We start from the raw sequence: 16,564 nt of genomic DNA on the forward strand, positions 1-16,564 counted from the left end.
ATAGATTCGGGTGATGAGCTTCTCCAAGAGAACACTGACATACATTTTATATCTGGCCTCTGCCTGGATCTTTTCAGTCTTCTCCCTGGCGCTCCTTTCTGAAGAAGCTGAGTTCTCACGTTCTTGGCTGAACTCTGATGATGAAGACTGCTCTGATGTTTCCTCCTCAAAGCTGCTGACTCCTGACGATGAAGACTGCTCTGTTTCCTCCTCAATGCTGCTGACTCCTGATAGTGAAGACTGCTCTGATGTGTCCTCCTCAATGCTGCTGACCTCTGATGATGAAGACTGCTCTGATGTTTCCTCCACAGTGCTGCTGACTTCTGATGATGAAGACTGCTCTGATGTTTCCTCCACAGTACTGCTGAACACTGATGATGTTGACTGCTTCTTTTTTTCCAGTGAGTCGATGGCCATTAAAGAGTCGGACACTCTGGTTGTGTGGCGGTCAACTTGGTTGTTCAGCCACCAGCTTATCAAGGACAGAAAACAAAACACCCTGGTCTGAATGTCTGCATATATGCCTTTCTGTGCAGTAGGAACACAAACCTTTTTCACGGGACCTGAACCCCTGTCTGAATTCCTGCCAGGTGCGATGCGTGAATAGATGAGACCCGAAAGCTTTTTTGTGAATTCAAGAACCTTTTCAGATGGAGGCTTCTTAAGTGTTTGGAATGCACAACTTTCATCTCCACCTCCTGGCTTCTCCTTCTCCAGAAGCACAGCGTCAATGCTAGCAATCAATGACTGTATTGCCTTCCTGCTAGTGACTTTGGGATTCTGATTGAATTTTTTCGCGACCTGCGACAGTAATTGGACCGTTGCTGCTGCGGAGAAGGTCTTGATGAAAAGCCAATTGAACTTACTCATTCCTTTACCGATTGAGAAGTTTGGCTCTGGAAATTCCTTTCCATTTGTGCTTTCCTCACTGATTGACTCAATTATTTCATCTAAAGCCTTATCAATCTCGGAAGAAAACGATGAATTGAGAGAGAGGCTGTACTTAATCTCATCAAAGAAGTCTGTGATGTCAGTCAGACTATTGTTGACTGTGTCCTGGACAAGCCTTTTCACACTGTCCATACTGCTTGCAGTTGAACCTCCCTCTGAGGAACTACCTGACTTGGAGCTTACTTGTGAAGAGTAGGAGCTTGAAGAAGTCCTAGACACCAGAATTTGATCATCTGAACGGTCTTGTTCCTCTGAAGAAATGGCCCGACTTTGCTTGCCCGATTGACACTTGACCAATTGTTTGATTCGTTCGTCTGTCTTTAACGTCTCGCAGGCATAACAGATCATTTTCTGGACTTTAGCAGGGTTAATGAGGCGGGTTGGTTTAGGCTTCTCAGAGCTCACACAGATGGAGCTTGCAGACAACGTGGAGTTGACCGTCTCCGTCACCTCCTCTACAACCAAGTCTGTGAGCTTATTCAAACTCTCAGACGTTGTTGTGCTGCCTGGTGAAAGACTGTTTTTGAGAGTGTCGCCCAAAATGGACCGAACTTCATCCTCAGACACGGGTGAACGGGGACGTCGCTTTACAATGGCATTTGAAACAGACGTCATTAAGTTCAGCAGAAGTTCTGCCAACATAAATGTTGTTGCATCATCTGGTTTGCCTGACTTCAACAGCTCCCACTGCTCTGCTGTGAGCTTCGTAAAAAAGTTGTCAAAGTACGGGCGGACAGTCACTGCATTTATATCCACTTTCTTAGTGAACTCCATTGCGACTATTCTTTGTTTCAATTTGTGATAAGAATTGTTATTTTTGCTGTTCGAAATGTGTTTTCCATGAAAAATCTCTACAGACTGACACTACAACAATCGAAGCAAAGGAGTTTAAAGGAATTGAAGCAAAGAGGGTCAATGAAATTTAAGCAAAGGGGGTTAAAGGATTTGTAGCAAAGGAGGTTAAAGGAATATAATGGGACTAACAGATCAATGGAAACTCTGATGCAACCATAAGCCACACCCCTCAACTTTGACTGCAACATAGGCAGACAAAAATAACTCATTGAACTATTATATCCATTAGTCTGATATTAGGCTTTTGTTTCACAGACAATAGGTGTGCTTGCACTTTCCACATGCATCGACCTTGTATTGCAGTACCTATAGGAACGGTACACCAACTCAGTAGATGGCAGTAATCAGTTACCTGATCCTTAACACAGATTTGTAAATGTCTAAATTACATTTAATTTTTCTAAATTTCTTCCTTTTTTTTAACAACCATGACAGAAAAGTCTGAAGTCCGGCAAATGATATTCAAATCTTACGAGACAACTAAAACAAAAAATAAATAAAGACAAAACACAATAAACAACACAACAAAACAAAAACATAATCAACCTTCTAGGAATTATATTTACAGTTATCTAATGGGATCACATGATCAAAGTCCCTTTCCCAACATATTTTGAGGCCCTCCCACTTTGGCAATTTTATATAAATATAATCATAGAATTTAGATGCTCCTTTATTTTTGAGCTCCATCTTAGGCCCACAAAATGCCCCCGAAGCAAATAATCAAAAGGAAAAATCAAACCAATTTCTCTAGTCAGAGTTACATTGTAGATACCTGAAACTGGAATTACATTCATGAGTATGTTGCAGGTGTTTTTAATAACAGGCGATTTAGATTCTCTGGAACTGGATCCAGTATAACAAAATGAAGCAACGTAACTGAACCATCCTAGCACACAGCACATTTGGGAATAACATAATTCTGTTAAATTCAATAGTTGAGGAGTATAACACAGCTATCCCTTCGTTAAAAAATAGTCCACAGTTCACTTGAAAAATTATGTTTGGAAACTGAATCATCTGAGAGATTGGTATATTAGAAAATCCATTTGTTTTCAGTTACAAGCTGGGGTTTTCAGGGGTAAACAGTGTAGCTGATTAGTGGCCTATCTTCAGAAGTAATAGAACAACAGAAAAAACGTAACATGTATCCATACTGCTCGTGTGGTGTCATCCAAGTGCCCACAAGCCCCAACATTCATATTTCACTGAAACAAAGTCATTTAGACCATGTTTTAAGCTGTACACCACAGGAGCAGAATGAAGGCATGTTATGTTTTTACTGTTGTTTTATTGCCTCGGAAGGTTTGACCATGTCCTGGATTTACACTGGACGCCATTCGCTCACAGCACGGTATGCAAGTACTTGTGTTTTGAAACAAATGGAGGAGCGGAGTAGTGTGGGTGAACTTAGGTTGGTTGAAGCCCAGTCAAGCTGATGCATTCTGGAAGAGCTGCAGAGGTTGGATGGCACTTGCAGGCGGACAAGCCAGTAGGAAGTTGCAGAGGTCTAGGCGTGAGATGACCAGATCCCAGATCAGAACCTGTTCCGCCTTCTGAGTGAGAAGGGGATGTATTCTCCTGATGTTGTGCTGCATGTATCCACACGAACGGGTGGTTGCATTAATGTCGGCAGTAAGGGAGAGTTGACTGTCGTGTGTCACACCCAGGTTCCTACCAGTCTGTTTAAACTGTTGCTATCTGAAACTGGAATTATCATCATATTTAAGATGACGTCTGTAGAAACGGCATTGTGCAAGAAGAAAAAGATAACTACTGGCAAGGGTCAAATCGAGCTTTTGCCTTTTTATTCGATTATTAATCGAAGAAATGATCGACAGAGTCAGGGCCTGTTGGCTGCTGAGCCATGTCCCAAATCTCCCCCCCCCCCCCCAATGAGCAGGCTTTGCCAGCTACACGTGTGCAGTCACTCCATCAAACAGGTCAACTGGCAAATGAGAGATACAGAAAATACATTTCATATTGAAAATCTCATCTTCGACTTGCTTCCTCAAACCTTTCAGTGTAATGAGTCAGACGTCATGTTATGGGCTGCCTTTGTGGGAATGCTGTGAGGTGCAATGTCAACACCAGATGGCAGCAGTGACCACTCAGAAACACACAGCTATGCGTCTGGACAGTGTTCAACAAATTGGGAAAACACAGGCATTTTAGGAACTTTTAGATCATCTGGGTACAATGTCAGGACTATAAGATCTCTGCCCATCAAATTGATTGCGCAGTAATTAGAAATATAAATGAGTGCTTCACAGTTATATCAAGAGTAGAGGATAGTTGGCAAGTAAAGGGCTCTGTAACAGACACCTCAGTCAGACGGTTGAAGAGATGGCTCATTTTCCTTATTTTGGACCTGAGGACAATCTTTGAGCCAACATTGTCCACATTGGCCACACAGATGACAGACATTTGGATTGTATGGTCTCCAGTAAGCTCTGAAAAAGCAGGCGATGTACACAATGTTCATCTACTTAAACATAATGGAGAAAACAAAGGATCAACATTTCTGTAAGCACACCAAGTTCACCTACCACACACTGCAGCAGACTAAATAAGTGTGATTGTCAGTTTGTGTGTGAAGAGTAGGCAGACATACACACACACGTACACAATAACACAGGTCCAGAATGACAAGTACCATTTTTCGCAATAAGAAGACAATATATCATCTGACATAAGTATTAATGTCATAAGTCTTCCTTATTATATTTAATAACGCAATGAATTTGAATGAATTCCTCGAAGTAATGATCAGTAATGATATATGCTACCCAAGTACCTCTGACATTCATACATTAATGGTTAATTATGATAATTATTAGTAAGTATTAGGGGTAATTAACACTTCACTACACTTGAGCTACCAGTCAACAAATTATTAAACTATGGGTCATCAAATGGGTTTTCCAGACTGGTGGGTGGTGTAGGTTTGTGGGGTGAGTGGTGGATGCTATAATACATACCTTCATAGGGCCAAAAATTTACTAAATACAAACATTGTAGTGCAGTAAGACAACTTACGTTCAAATTTGTATTGCAACAGTAGAACAGGCGTTTAGGCTCCGACTTAATCACTCGATATGAATCATTAGCTGGGAGTGATGGGAAAATGTCTCTGCTTAAATAGATGGGGGGGGGGGGTTATTATAGATGATTGTGGAGAGTGAGGTATGTCACATGATGTATGTCCCATGATTGGAGCAATGCAGCTCGAGTTAGCTGCCTGAACTAGCTCGCAAGTGTCACTTCATATCTGGCGCATAGGTATAGAAGGGAACTAACAAACAACACACTGAATTTATCATTTTAGTTAAGTTTAGTTTTAGTTTAATTTGACCTTGTCAGGTTTTCTCTTCTTTAAATTCATTCCTTGTGTTTTCTGTCGTATAAGTATTATCCTCCATTTAGCATAATTTCTATTAGTAGACCTACCATAAACTTTTAATAACAACCTCCCAGTGCAGTTTCTTCTACTTTTTTTAGTTTTTTGTGTTACTTTAGCAATATAGTGACGCAACATCGCAATGAACATGGGAAATGTACTGTCAATGACCCTAAAGGGGAGCTTTCTGTTTTTCTCCAGATTTCTCCTGAGTGCCTCTTTTTGATGCTAGAGGATGCACAATTTATTGCCTATTTAATAATTCACTTTTTATAGAGAGGTCCATCGTTTTGTGTACTAACAAGAGCTAAATACTTCTTTAGTGAGATAAGAGAACAGTATTGACCCAAGAATGTTCAAGCTGTATATTGCCACCGTTAGAGGAGTTATTTCAAGGTGAAAAAAACTATTATTATTAACTGTTATTTATTGAATGAATGTTTGAACAGGTCAACCTTTATTTTTTATTTAATGTACTTTTGCAGCTTTTTTCAAATGTGAATTGTATCAAAACTGTATTCGGTAGTAATAGGATTTATTTATTACTGCAAGGGTGTCCTTTCCGATGAACCAGACAATGTCCTGAACAGACTTCAGTATGTGCAGATCTCTGCCACCAGGATACTCACACGCACTAAGCCCTGGCAGCACATCACCCCGACCCTAATCCACCTCCACTGTCTCCCCGATCAAGCCCCGCATCAACAACAAACTCCTCCTTCTCACCTATAAATCCCTCCATGCCCTAGTCCCACCATACTGACCTCCTCCACCCCTACAGTCCGCTCCAAAAAGCTGCGGTCCTCAAACACAGCTTTGCTCTCCATCCTCAACAGCAAACTGCAAACCTTTGGAGACAGAGCCGTCTGTTTTGCAACCCCCACCCACTGGGATTCTCTCCCAGCTGAAATATGCAATGATGCTTCCCTGGACAGCTTCAAGAAACTCAAAAACCACATGTTCCCTTTGGCCTTAGTCAAAGCTCCACCCTGCCATTAGTGCTCAGTCTATTTCTGCCCTGTTTTTTGTGAATAACTTTCTTTTCTTATCTATCTTTTTGTGCCTACCGACAAGAGTAAAGTGTCCTTTAATTTATTATTATTAAATTACAACAGGAGCTAAATGCACCTTACTTAACATTTGGGGGCACTGTTGAGCTGCAGTAAGGCGCTGAACTTCTGAAATATTCATAAAGCAGCAGAGGGGGACAAATGCAAAGTGTTCGTTGAGGATTTCTAAGTTGCTCTGACATTGGTATGAGACAGTTTATTGGGCGACAGTTCCAGTAGCTCAACCTCCTCACCTGATCTTTCAATATTGTCTCCCTCTAGGTTTGCCTTTACTTCCTTTGCTTCCTGCCCTTTTCCCCTTCCCACCACGGTACCTGCCTCAGCTGAGAAAGACCACTATAGTATTTTTCTTTTTTTTTTTGCATGACATAACTGCAGTGTATGCTCTGAGTGCATGCAAAGGTTTCTGACTGTACTCAACCCCTACTGTACCTAACTTGTCGACTGTTTCCCAAGTATGATTTCATTGTGTGTCTGTATGTGTGGTTGTGTGCTTAAGCATAAAGGGACTATACTCAGTGTTAAATGATCTTCAACATGCCTGAAGTGGTGCTTGTGAAAACTCACAATATGGCACTGGTTCCTTGATGAATCACCAACACATACACTGCCTGACTGCTATACGAAGGGAATTCAAGACAGATTTTGAAAAGACTGTAACAGAGTCACATGAGAAAGCTGTGCAGGGTCTGGATGCGGGGGCACTAATAACTTGCAGATATTCCCATGTGGCTCTGAGGATGAGCTGGGAAAGAGATGGAAGTTGGATATCAGACACCTGATATACGGCCCGTTGGTTGAATCTATTTAATGTGCATTTAATAAATGCTCGCTGCTGGACACTGCCTTCTGCTTGCTCAGTAAACACATTATGTGGCTGTTAAGGTTGCCGGAGCCTGGGAAGCAGCCTAGTCCCAATGGCAGCAGCTACAACTACATTGCACAACTGTACAAAACACACACACCCCAAAGTTTGGTTCTGATGGAAAACACCAAAAATGCACTGGCTCAGTAACGACACATGTGGCTCCTGATTTCTTGAAATGGGTGTGTGTTTGATCTTAAGTCTGATTTAATTCCCTGCAGACCATCTTGTTCAAACAGCTTGATCACATGTCCACATTAGTCATATTTGGTTTTGCAAAAGGTGCAGCACAGCACGCAATACAAAAACATATTTACTGCTCTGTGATTTAAGGAATGAGTTAATAATGGTAATCACTTTAAGTAATAATTCAAAGTCATAATTGATTCAGGCAATACAGGGTTAATGTTTTTTTTGTATTAATTTATTTACTCGTATGTAATTGTCCTATTCATTACCCAGCTGTTCTATTTGCTTTGTGGAAAATATTGGGAAATAACCATTAAGTCCATAAGAAGAAAGATCAATATAAGTCCAAGTAAATATTGATTCATTATGAAAACAAACTTTTCTCCATATACATTAAATTTTGTGTTGATAATGTGTTGATAACACGATTTGCTCTCCAAAAATGACTACATTTTATGCTAACTCCTAAATTAAGTTCACTGTAAACAAGTGAGCACCATGATTAGTTTCCTTGTAATTCTCTTTGATCAAAATAACAAAGCTCTTTTGACGAAATGTGCAGGTAACCATCTAATATTTGTAGCTATTCGATTCTTAAAAATAAAATTAGCTTTGTTGTGCCAAGAGTTGGAATAAAAGATGGATTTTACTGTCTCTAACAGCTCACGAGCTCAGTCAGGCATAAAGCCCACTGTAAAATCACAATATTTTCTTTATTTTAGAACAAAGGACAAGATGGAGAATATCCCTTTGATGTTTGAAGGTCTACCACGCTTGTTAATATGCCAACCATGAGTTGATAAAACATGCTAAACATTACATCTAGATTATCAAGATGTGATCAGACTAAGCTAGGGTAGTTGTTTGCCCCTAGCTAAAATCTTTGTGCTAAGTTTAGCTAATATTAACGATTATAAACACGAGAGTGGCATCAACCCTCATTTAAGTCAGAAAAAAAAGGAAATACGAGTAATTCCTCAATGTAAAACTATTTATTTGCCCTGACAAGATATTAGACAGAAATGTTAATAAAAAGAAATATAGCATCAGCGCCCTCTGGTGTTTTTTTGTTGCAAATTTGCACTGGAATTCTTCTTTGGAGGACATATAGGCTAGAGTTACACGTAATAGTATATCTCAAATAAGCTATTATTAGCATATTAGCCTCACCAATCAGTCTATTTTTAAACTTAGTGTAGATACAAATTAGATTTTGAAGATACGGTCAAATAATAAAAGAGAGTTAAAGAATAATCTTTGAAATTTGAGGAGAACAGTAAAATCCTATTAATTACAATAATTAGCTTTTTTCTAACAGACTGTCGTTACGGCCGGTCAAAGAGAACGGCAGTGACCTGCAAGTCTGTGAGCTTTTACTAGTTTACCCAACACGCCCTTCTACAGATCAAAATATTTATCAAGTCTTAATCCATTCCTCTGTGACAGTGGTTTTTGTTTAGGTGTGCAACCCACTGAACCCAGTGCCCTCATTGCATTCTTGGTATTGTTGTCGTCTGTGCCATTGTACAGCACAGACACTATTATTTGGTCACTTCACTCCCTCTCTTTCAGTATTCACTTAATACTGCACTCCCAGGCCACTGGACTTAAAAAAGAGCCGCTGTGTTTGTGTGCATGTGCTTTTATGTGTACGTATCAAATAGGAATTAAGCCCATTTAGAGTTCTGAGGTTTTGGGGTCAGGTTTCCTGCATGTCACCACCAAGATCGATGGATGTGACCTCTGACTGCTCCAATTTGTATATAAACATGGCACTGGCCAATCAGTGCATCGCGTGGGATCATGCCAACCAATGAGAGCGTCCAGCAGCATCGTGCTCTGTGGCACTCCCATCTTTTGTCCGTCAGGATTAGTGCCGTGGCAACGCTGGTCGCCTGGGAGGTGAGTTTCCCAGAGCAGCGGGACAAGGACAGAAACAGGCCGCTTCATTCCAAGTATTACTTCCTTCCCGGCCAATTGGGAAACACAAATGGAGTGCTGTGTATGTGTGTGTCACTCTGTGGCTTGCAACTCCAAAACTTCCACCTAACACTGCCAACTCTAATGAGGTGCCATCCTGAGCAACAAGCTCAGAGTGTGTTTGTCTGTGTGAGTGAGTGGAGGGGTTGGTGAGGGGCTGTCCTTGTGTAGTCTCTTCTGTGTGGGGTACTTTGTGGTGAAGTCACCCCACTCTCCCTCCCGTTTCTGTTGGTGGACTACATTAGCCATGAGGGGCAGAGGGCCAGGCAGCTGAAATCACCGCTGCTGATCAAGCATGTGACTCCAGACCGAGGCCTTTTGTTTAGACAATCGCAGCCACCACACAGAGCCCTGCAACTGCAGTGTGGCATGGGAATAGCCAAGCATGGGAATGAATAGACATTAAGAATTATTAAAACCTGCCTGTGTTCTTTTCAGATTGCAAATTCTTGAAAGGAATTGCCTGGAATTGGTTCTAACCCACAGATTTATAGTTATTGTTGACATTTTTGCAGCCATTCAATGTATCTCTACCCTCGATAAAGTTTCCCATCCTACATGGTCAAATATAGCCTAAAGCAGCTGTAGCAGGAAATTATGTTCAGTTAGCATTGGCAGTAACTTCACACAATACTCTGATACAGCTCGAAAGGTAATCTGAAAGGGAGAATTCTAATGAATCGCCTGTGCATCGGAAGACCATCTGAATCATGGAAGATAGCAGTAATCTCCAGTGAATATGACTTTCCAAAGAAGTAATTACAACATACTGCAACACTGTCAGGATATGACTGAGCAAAACGTAACGAAAAAAGGGTTTAATGCACCGAAAATCTTATGAGTTATAACTTTAAATAGTAGGGACCTGATGTGAGAGTAATTAAACTGTCTTCCAGCATGAATGAGAACTTTTTGTTGTCTTCCTACATTTATATAAAGTTCCTTCCTGCATGGATTTCAGGATCTGTAAAGAAATTAATACAGTTGAAACCAAGCGACCACAACGGGATTGGGTTGTATACAATAATTTGTTGGACCGTAGCCAATCATGCTTTTCTACGTGTAACCTAAATAGGCTTTACATTGCTTACACTGACCACAACTAGTGGATCTGTTCCAGGGTAAACGAGAAAAACCAATGTCTGCTTAATGTCTTATGAATGTGATTCGCAGGATAGGCTTCCCTATTTGATTTGCAGGATACACTACATGCCCAGAGCCACTATAGATTTAAGCGCTACTTAGTCTGCCTGAAATCAATCCACTGGAAATGAAAAACAATCCTTTCAAGAACTAAAGAGAGAAAGGACAATGGTTTGGGCTGTCTTAATAAACTGCCGACATAAAAGGGGATTGACCTTTTGAGCCGAGACACTGAAACTGGTGGACGATGAGCGAGCTGCATGTTCTGTTCATTTCCTCTCAGGGATAAACAGATGGGAAAAAACAAAAACAAAAACAAAACAAAAAGCATTATTCACAATATATTCACACAGTGACTAAATCACACAGAATATACTGAAACTCAACACTATCCCATTCTTCCTCCTCCACTCCTGCTAGATCACGTTTCAGCTATTTCATTTGCATCCAGAACACCTCAACATCCTCAACCTTAAAACAGTCTCACACACACACAAACACACACATGGTGCCTCATTTTCCAGTATTAAATCTGATTCATGAAATTGCCATAAGCCTCAAGGACTACAGCCTGTTGTGTTTGCTGTGTGACTTTATACCTTACGCCAGTCAGTCACTTTGACTTATGGCCATGGGAACACATAATAAATTTACCTCCACGACATGTCATTGTGTATTAAAGGTTTTTCTATTCTCTGCGAACACACGATGATAGTATTTAAATGGAAAATACCTCCTGTGACTCTTATTCCCATGTGCCATTCAGTAATATTACAGGGATCTGAGCATGCATCCTGCCAGGTGTGCAAAGAACTTAACCCTTTACTGTCCTCTACACACTTTGGCTTAAACTGCCACTAAACTGATCCTTCCCCTCATACCAACATACAGAGCCAACATCAGCACCGAGGAGCTCATTGAGAAACAATGTGAGATTTTCTCTGTTAGAAAGAAGAAAATTACAACCATAATCCGTAACTTACGGTGGCCCTGAGAGCTCAACGAACAGCAACTTAAGAAAACACATGCAAGATGACAAAACACATGCAAGTTGACAAAACACAAGCAAAGTAAGAAAACATCTTCATCAATTTCACAACACAACACAACACATTACAGAAACGCGCTGCAAATAAACAAACGCGCTGCAAATAAACAAACGCGCTGCAAATAGAGGCGACAACACAACGGAAGTGTTTCCAGACGACAGCTAAAAGGGATGGACACTGCTGCCACAGGAGACACTAAAACGTCCAATACATCATACAAATTCGGTTCCGCACAGGGGTTGGCAACCCGCGGCTCTGGAACAGAATGCGGCTCCTCAGCCCCTCTGCAGTAGCCGTACAGTACAGTGTTGTGCATATGTTTCGCGAACGCTGACCTTAACGAATCAGTTTTCATATTATTAACGTGTACGTAACGATGAATGTGAGAGAACGTCATAGAGCTGCAGCCTAATAGCTTAAAAATATATATTTCAGTTGGCAAAATATTAAAACAAAAAAAAGTAGAGCAGGTCAGACTGGAGGCAAACACAGATACTGAAGCTTGATAGAAACCAACTGCAGCTTCTGCTCTGATCAAGAAGCTGAGGCGCTGATCTCTGATCAGCTGAGACTAGAGAAACTCTGTGTTTTCACTGTTTCCATAGTTAAGAAGCAGTCAGTCACTGAGAGGCAGCTACACGTGAACGAGCTGTGATCTCACTGTGTCTCCCTAACCCTAACCCTAACCCTGTCCTATCTGGGAGGACACACAGACACACAGACACACACAGACTCACACACACTCGCCCGCTCCTGGTACTTCATGACGGCCTGATACGATGTTTAAAAAATGATTTTGACTTAGTCAACCACCAACAAAAGCTTGAAAGTGTCAAGAGTTGGCAGGTCTGCGTTAATCTCGCGAGAAAAACATTGACGTCGTTATAATGGGTTTGCGTAAACGCCGTTAATAACGCGTTTAACTGACAGCACGACTTATAATACATAATAAACACACATCCCTTTCTATCCTAATCTGATGCCCTCAGCTGTTTCCTCCGTCAACATCAAGGCAATTCAAAGTGCTTCTCGTAGAATCTAAAAGCAACAAAAGGCAATCCAAAAAGTAAGCATTTTTAAAAGAGCTGAATAGAGAATAAACGCTAATAAATAAGACAAGAAGTAAAAGAGTAAAAGTAAAAAAGAAATCTGTAATTATTTGATTTGATAAAAGGCAGACTGGGAAGTCTTCAGCATTGATATAAAATAACAGATTTTCAGCAGCCCTGCAGGGTCTGTGGGAGCTTGTTCCAGAAACCGAACACGGCTTCTCCAGGTAATTTAGTTTTGGTCTCCGAAGATCGGAAAGAGATATGTTTTTGGCCCTAAACCATCCAGTGCCTTACAAACCGACAGCAGGATGTGGGAGTCAGGGAGCCGGCGAACAGACCTCAGGTCAGTGAGTGAGGATCAGCTGCAGCTTTGTGCTCCGACAGACACATCCGGAAACTCACCATCACAACCATAGATCACAACAGTCAGCTGAAGAGAAATAAATGTTTATACATCCTGCAGAGACACGTGCGCCCTTTAAATCAATTGATTTGCTCTCACGGTGGTAACAACGTGACTTTGTTATTGTGTTAACGTGGGGGGGCAAGTGTTTGTCGTTTCTATAGCAACCGCGTTGACGGACGTTGAGACTGGTACTAACTGAGGCTAAAAAGGTTCACTGGAGAAACGATGGATTCCCAGTCGCTGTACTTTTCCCTGGAACTCGTCGCCGGAAGCGGGAACACTCTCAACATCGAGCAGAGAGCCGCCCTGCAGACCTCCCTGGTGATTCTGCAGAAAAACTACAAGTTCCAGCGAGTCCTGCTCTGGGGCAAAGTGCTGGGGCTGAAGGCGGATTATTTTATTGCTCAGGGGAGAGGAGAGGATGAGATGAAGGATAGGAAGAATCTGTATAGGTGGGAGAATCTCGCCTGTGATTCAGTTTCATTCATCTGCTGTGTGTGGAAAAAAACCTGATTGTGTGTGTCATGGCTGTTTCCTCCAGCTTGAATTGTGTGGACTGGTTCCTGCTGCCCCCTGCCACAGCCCCTTTAATCGACCAAGTGTCCAGCGCTGCCAAGGGTCGCTTCACAGGAGACCCCTCACATGTGTACGAGCATCGGGACATCCACAGGCGAGGAGATGGAGATGAAGAAGAGGAGGTAGTGGTGAGTATTGATATAAAGTAATAACAAAGATAAATGTGGGACCTAAATTAAACAGACAATAAAAGTAGGATTGCACTCAGCAGAGCACATACGTCCCCAGAGGCCCAGCAGTCACCTACAATTAAACAAGCCTTATAGCTTATGTCCAACTACATTACATTTCTAAACTACACATTGGTGGTGCTGACAGGTTTCTAGCTCTATGTGTTACCATACAGCGGCTGAATGAACTACACCCCTAATAGAGCCACAATTAACTTGACCAGATTTAGATTTGTGTTGGATCAGCATGAAATTCCACACAGTCATAGATACCAACCCCCTAAATATGTTTCCTTTTTCATAAAGATTCACACAAAGTTCAACAACAATGTTGATGGAAGTGAAAAAAGGCTTTCGGCATCTGCCCAATGCTCCACAACAAAATGTAATGGTTCTTCACTGACGCATCACCACACCCTCCCACTTAGTTCCACGGTAATCCGTCCAGTAGCTGTTGTGTAATGCTGCTAACAAACTATTAAACGCAGATGGCATGAAGAGAGTACAAAAGAGTCTTACTGGTGCACTTCTGTGATTCTTTCCTGTTGTTGATATCCGCACAGTCATGGAAGTCTGCTCTTGGTTTCAGACCAAAGTGAACGAGGAGATCAGGCTGGCAGTGACAGTTCATCACATCGAAGAGGAAGTGTCTGTGGTACCACGAGGTGCATTCGTCAAGAGTCCACACGGCCTAGTCCAGATCAACCGCAGCTTTTGCGGTAATAAGATTTTACTGTTTCACATCATGTGTGAGTCTAAGTCCCATTGTGTCCCAAGTGGTTTCATCAAGCCTTGTTAAAATGTGGTATTAAGGTCAATTTGACCAATAGCTCAAATGGGTTAGGGTTTGGAAATGTTTCCTAATGTCTTTATGAATGTATTTGGTTAACTAACATTTCTGTATCCTGTGTAAAAGCTTATTTCTCATGTGCATTGTTCCCCAGGTCTGACTTACTCTGAATCGGGAAAGCTCAACAGCTTCCTGCACTTCAGCGAACCAAAGAATCTGAAAAAGAAGAGCCTCCTAGAGACGAGTCAACTCAACCCAGCTATTGACTTCCTGGATGTGCTGAGTGATGACGTTCCTAAAGGTGAAGCCAGAGCTCAGTTTACCCGACATCAAAACATGCCGCCTATTGAGTGATACAACTGCAGGTTCTTCACTGTAAGTGTTATAACTAATGAGATGAGATCAGAATATGAATCAGTGTGGCGACCGAGAAGTCCGGAGGCGTTTCTTCAGAGAACATTATCTTATTTTCACTGTAAAATGAAATTGAGCAGGGCTGCACTGATAAATCCCCCTCGCCTCCAGATTTTCTGGGAATGTGTTGTAAGAAAGTTTTCACCCGAAATGATGACGCTTATGTCTCCAGTGGTTTGAAGACTTGATTACTACCAATCAGATATGATTAGAAATATCTTGGCTCTTAGTCCTGGATTCAGGGCCCAAGTACCGCGAGAGAGGTATGGTCCTGAGTGCCATAATAGTTCATTTATTTCATGTCAATTTGTTATTGTTATTGTTTGGTTGTGGTTAAAAGCGTGATATGCCGGTTGGAGGCTCACACATTTGAGCTGATGAACATTTTTCCACGTCGGAATTTGTTTGTGCGGAATAAAATGATACTTCTGCAATAATTCCTTTATAGTTCATTGCATGTCTGAAAGCAGCTTTTGTCATGCGAGCCTGTTAGGGTTGGTTTCTTGGCTGGATGTGATGCAGATTAAGTCATGTCCTGCATGTTCAAGTGTCTGAGCGTCCAAGACTAAACGTGCAACAGATGTTGGATTTCACAGAGCTTCCTTGTGTGTATATGTTTGTGTGTGTTCCTTTGAGTTGATACTCAAGTTAACAGTGTCATCGCTGCGGCAGACACTACACAGCTGTCTCAATGCCACACTCAGCCGTTTGGACAGCATTTCACACGAGATCGCTGAACAGGAGAAACATTTTCTCTATTTCTGAATGGGACTCTGGGGAAAATGCTGTATAATGCATCTCCAAAAGACAGATGTTTACTTCTAAGACCCCCGGGCTGTGCTCCACCTCTTTTCCACAACCAGTGTCCAGCTCTCAATATACAGCTGTAGATTTCCCATCCTACCACACCTCTGAGCCATTTATATTTAAGTTGAATCCTACTTTGTCAGAAACAAAACAAGGAGTGAAACTATTGTCTTATTTCTCAGAATCTTCTCCCTCTAGTGTAGTTCAAGTTCTCTATAACTTGGGTCTTTGGTTTTGTGGTCACACCCAAACATTTTCCGAAACAGGTTGAAGTGTAGATATCATAAAACACAGAGCGTTGATTGGCTGTTCCTGGAATGTGAAGGGCATATCTGTCTTGGAGTGATTTCAAAAGAAAACTCCAGTCGTCTACTTTACAGTCGGGTAACGTGACGTTGCAGCCTCTTGCATGTATCAACTGTTTACAAGCTTTCGGCCCTTGTCTGCAGGATCATGGAGTCTCCAGTTTGAATGTGGCAGCAAAGTGTGCGTGCTTCGCAGCCTGTTGTGGCTCGGCCTGACCTTCTACCACGTGCCCATGACGCCACAGCACGGATACATCTACATCGGTGATGGGGCCAAGAATTTGGACCTCGCCTTCATGCTGTAAAGAGACACTTATAGACGTATTCCAGGCTGCAGGTTTTTCATACATCTCTTCAAAACCAAAGTCGGTTCTATGCAGCATATTGCACGACTATTTATCTTTTCTTTTACGCACTTCGTGTCTACAAGCTTTCTCTTCTATTTAGTTCTCATGCATAAAGGCTGCTCCTATACAGTAAACAAATGCTGAGGTAGAATAAACAGACATTTTATTTGCACATCTGTGTTTCCTTGAGTTTAT

At 41.7% G+C, this 16,564-nt stretch overlaps 1 protein-coding gene across 1 annotated transcript; it reads left to right on the top strand.

Annotated features, from left to right (window-relative positions):
* Nucleotides 1-12,987: 12,987 nt before the first annotated feature.
* rsph9 (radial spoke head component 9) lies at nt 12,988-16,541 on the top strand. Its single transcript, XM_062411895.1, has 5 exons — nt 12,988-13,412; nt 13,502-13,664; nt 14,296-14,425; nt 14,651-14,797; nt 16,167-16,541. Exons 1-5 carry the CDS (start codon nt 13,186-13,188, stop codon nt 16,325-16,327), a joined length of 828 nt encoding a protein of 275 aa, XP_062267879.1. The 5' UTR covers nt 12,988-13,185; the 3' UTR covers nt 16,328-16,541.
* Nucleotides 16,542-16,564: the final 23 nt, after the last annotated feature.

The sequence above is a fragment of the Platichthys flesus genome, chromosome 18 (genome assembly GCF_949316205.1).
Source record: "Platichthys flesus chromosome 18, fPlaFle2.1, whole genome shotgun sequence".
Classification (NCBI taxonomy): Eukaryota; Metazoa; Chordata; class Actinopteri; order Pleuronectiformes; family Pleuronectidae; genus Platichthys; species Platichthys flesus.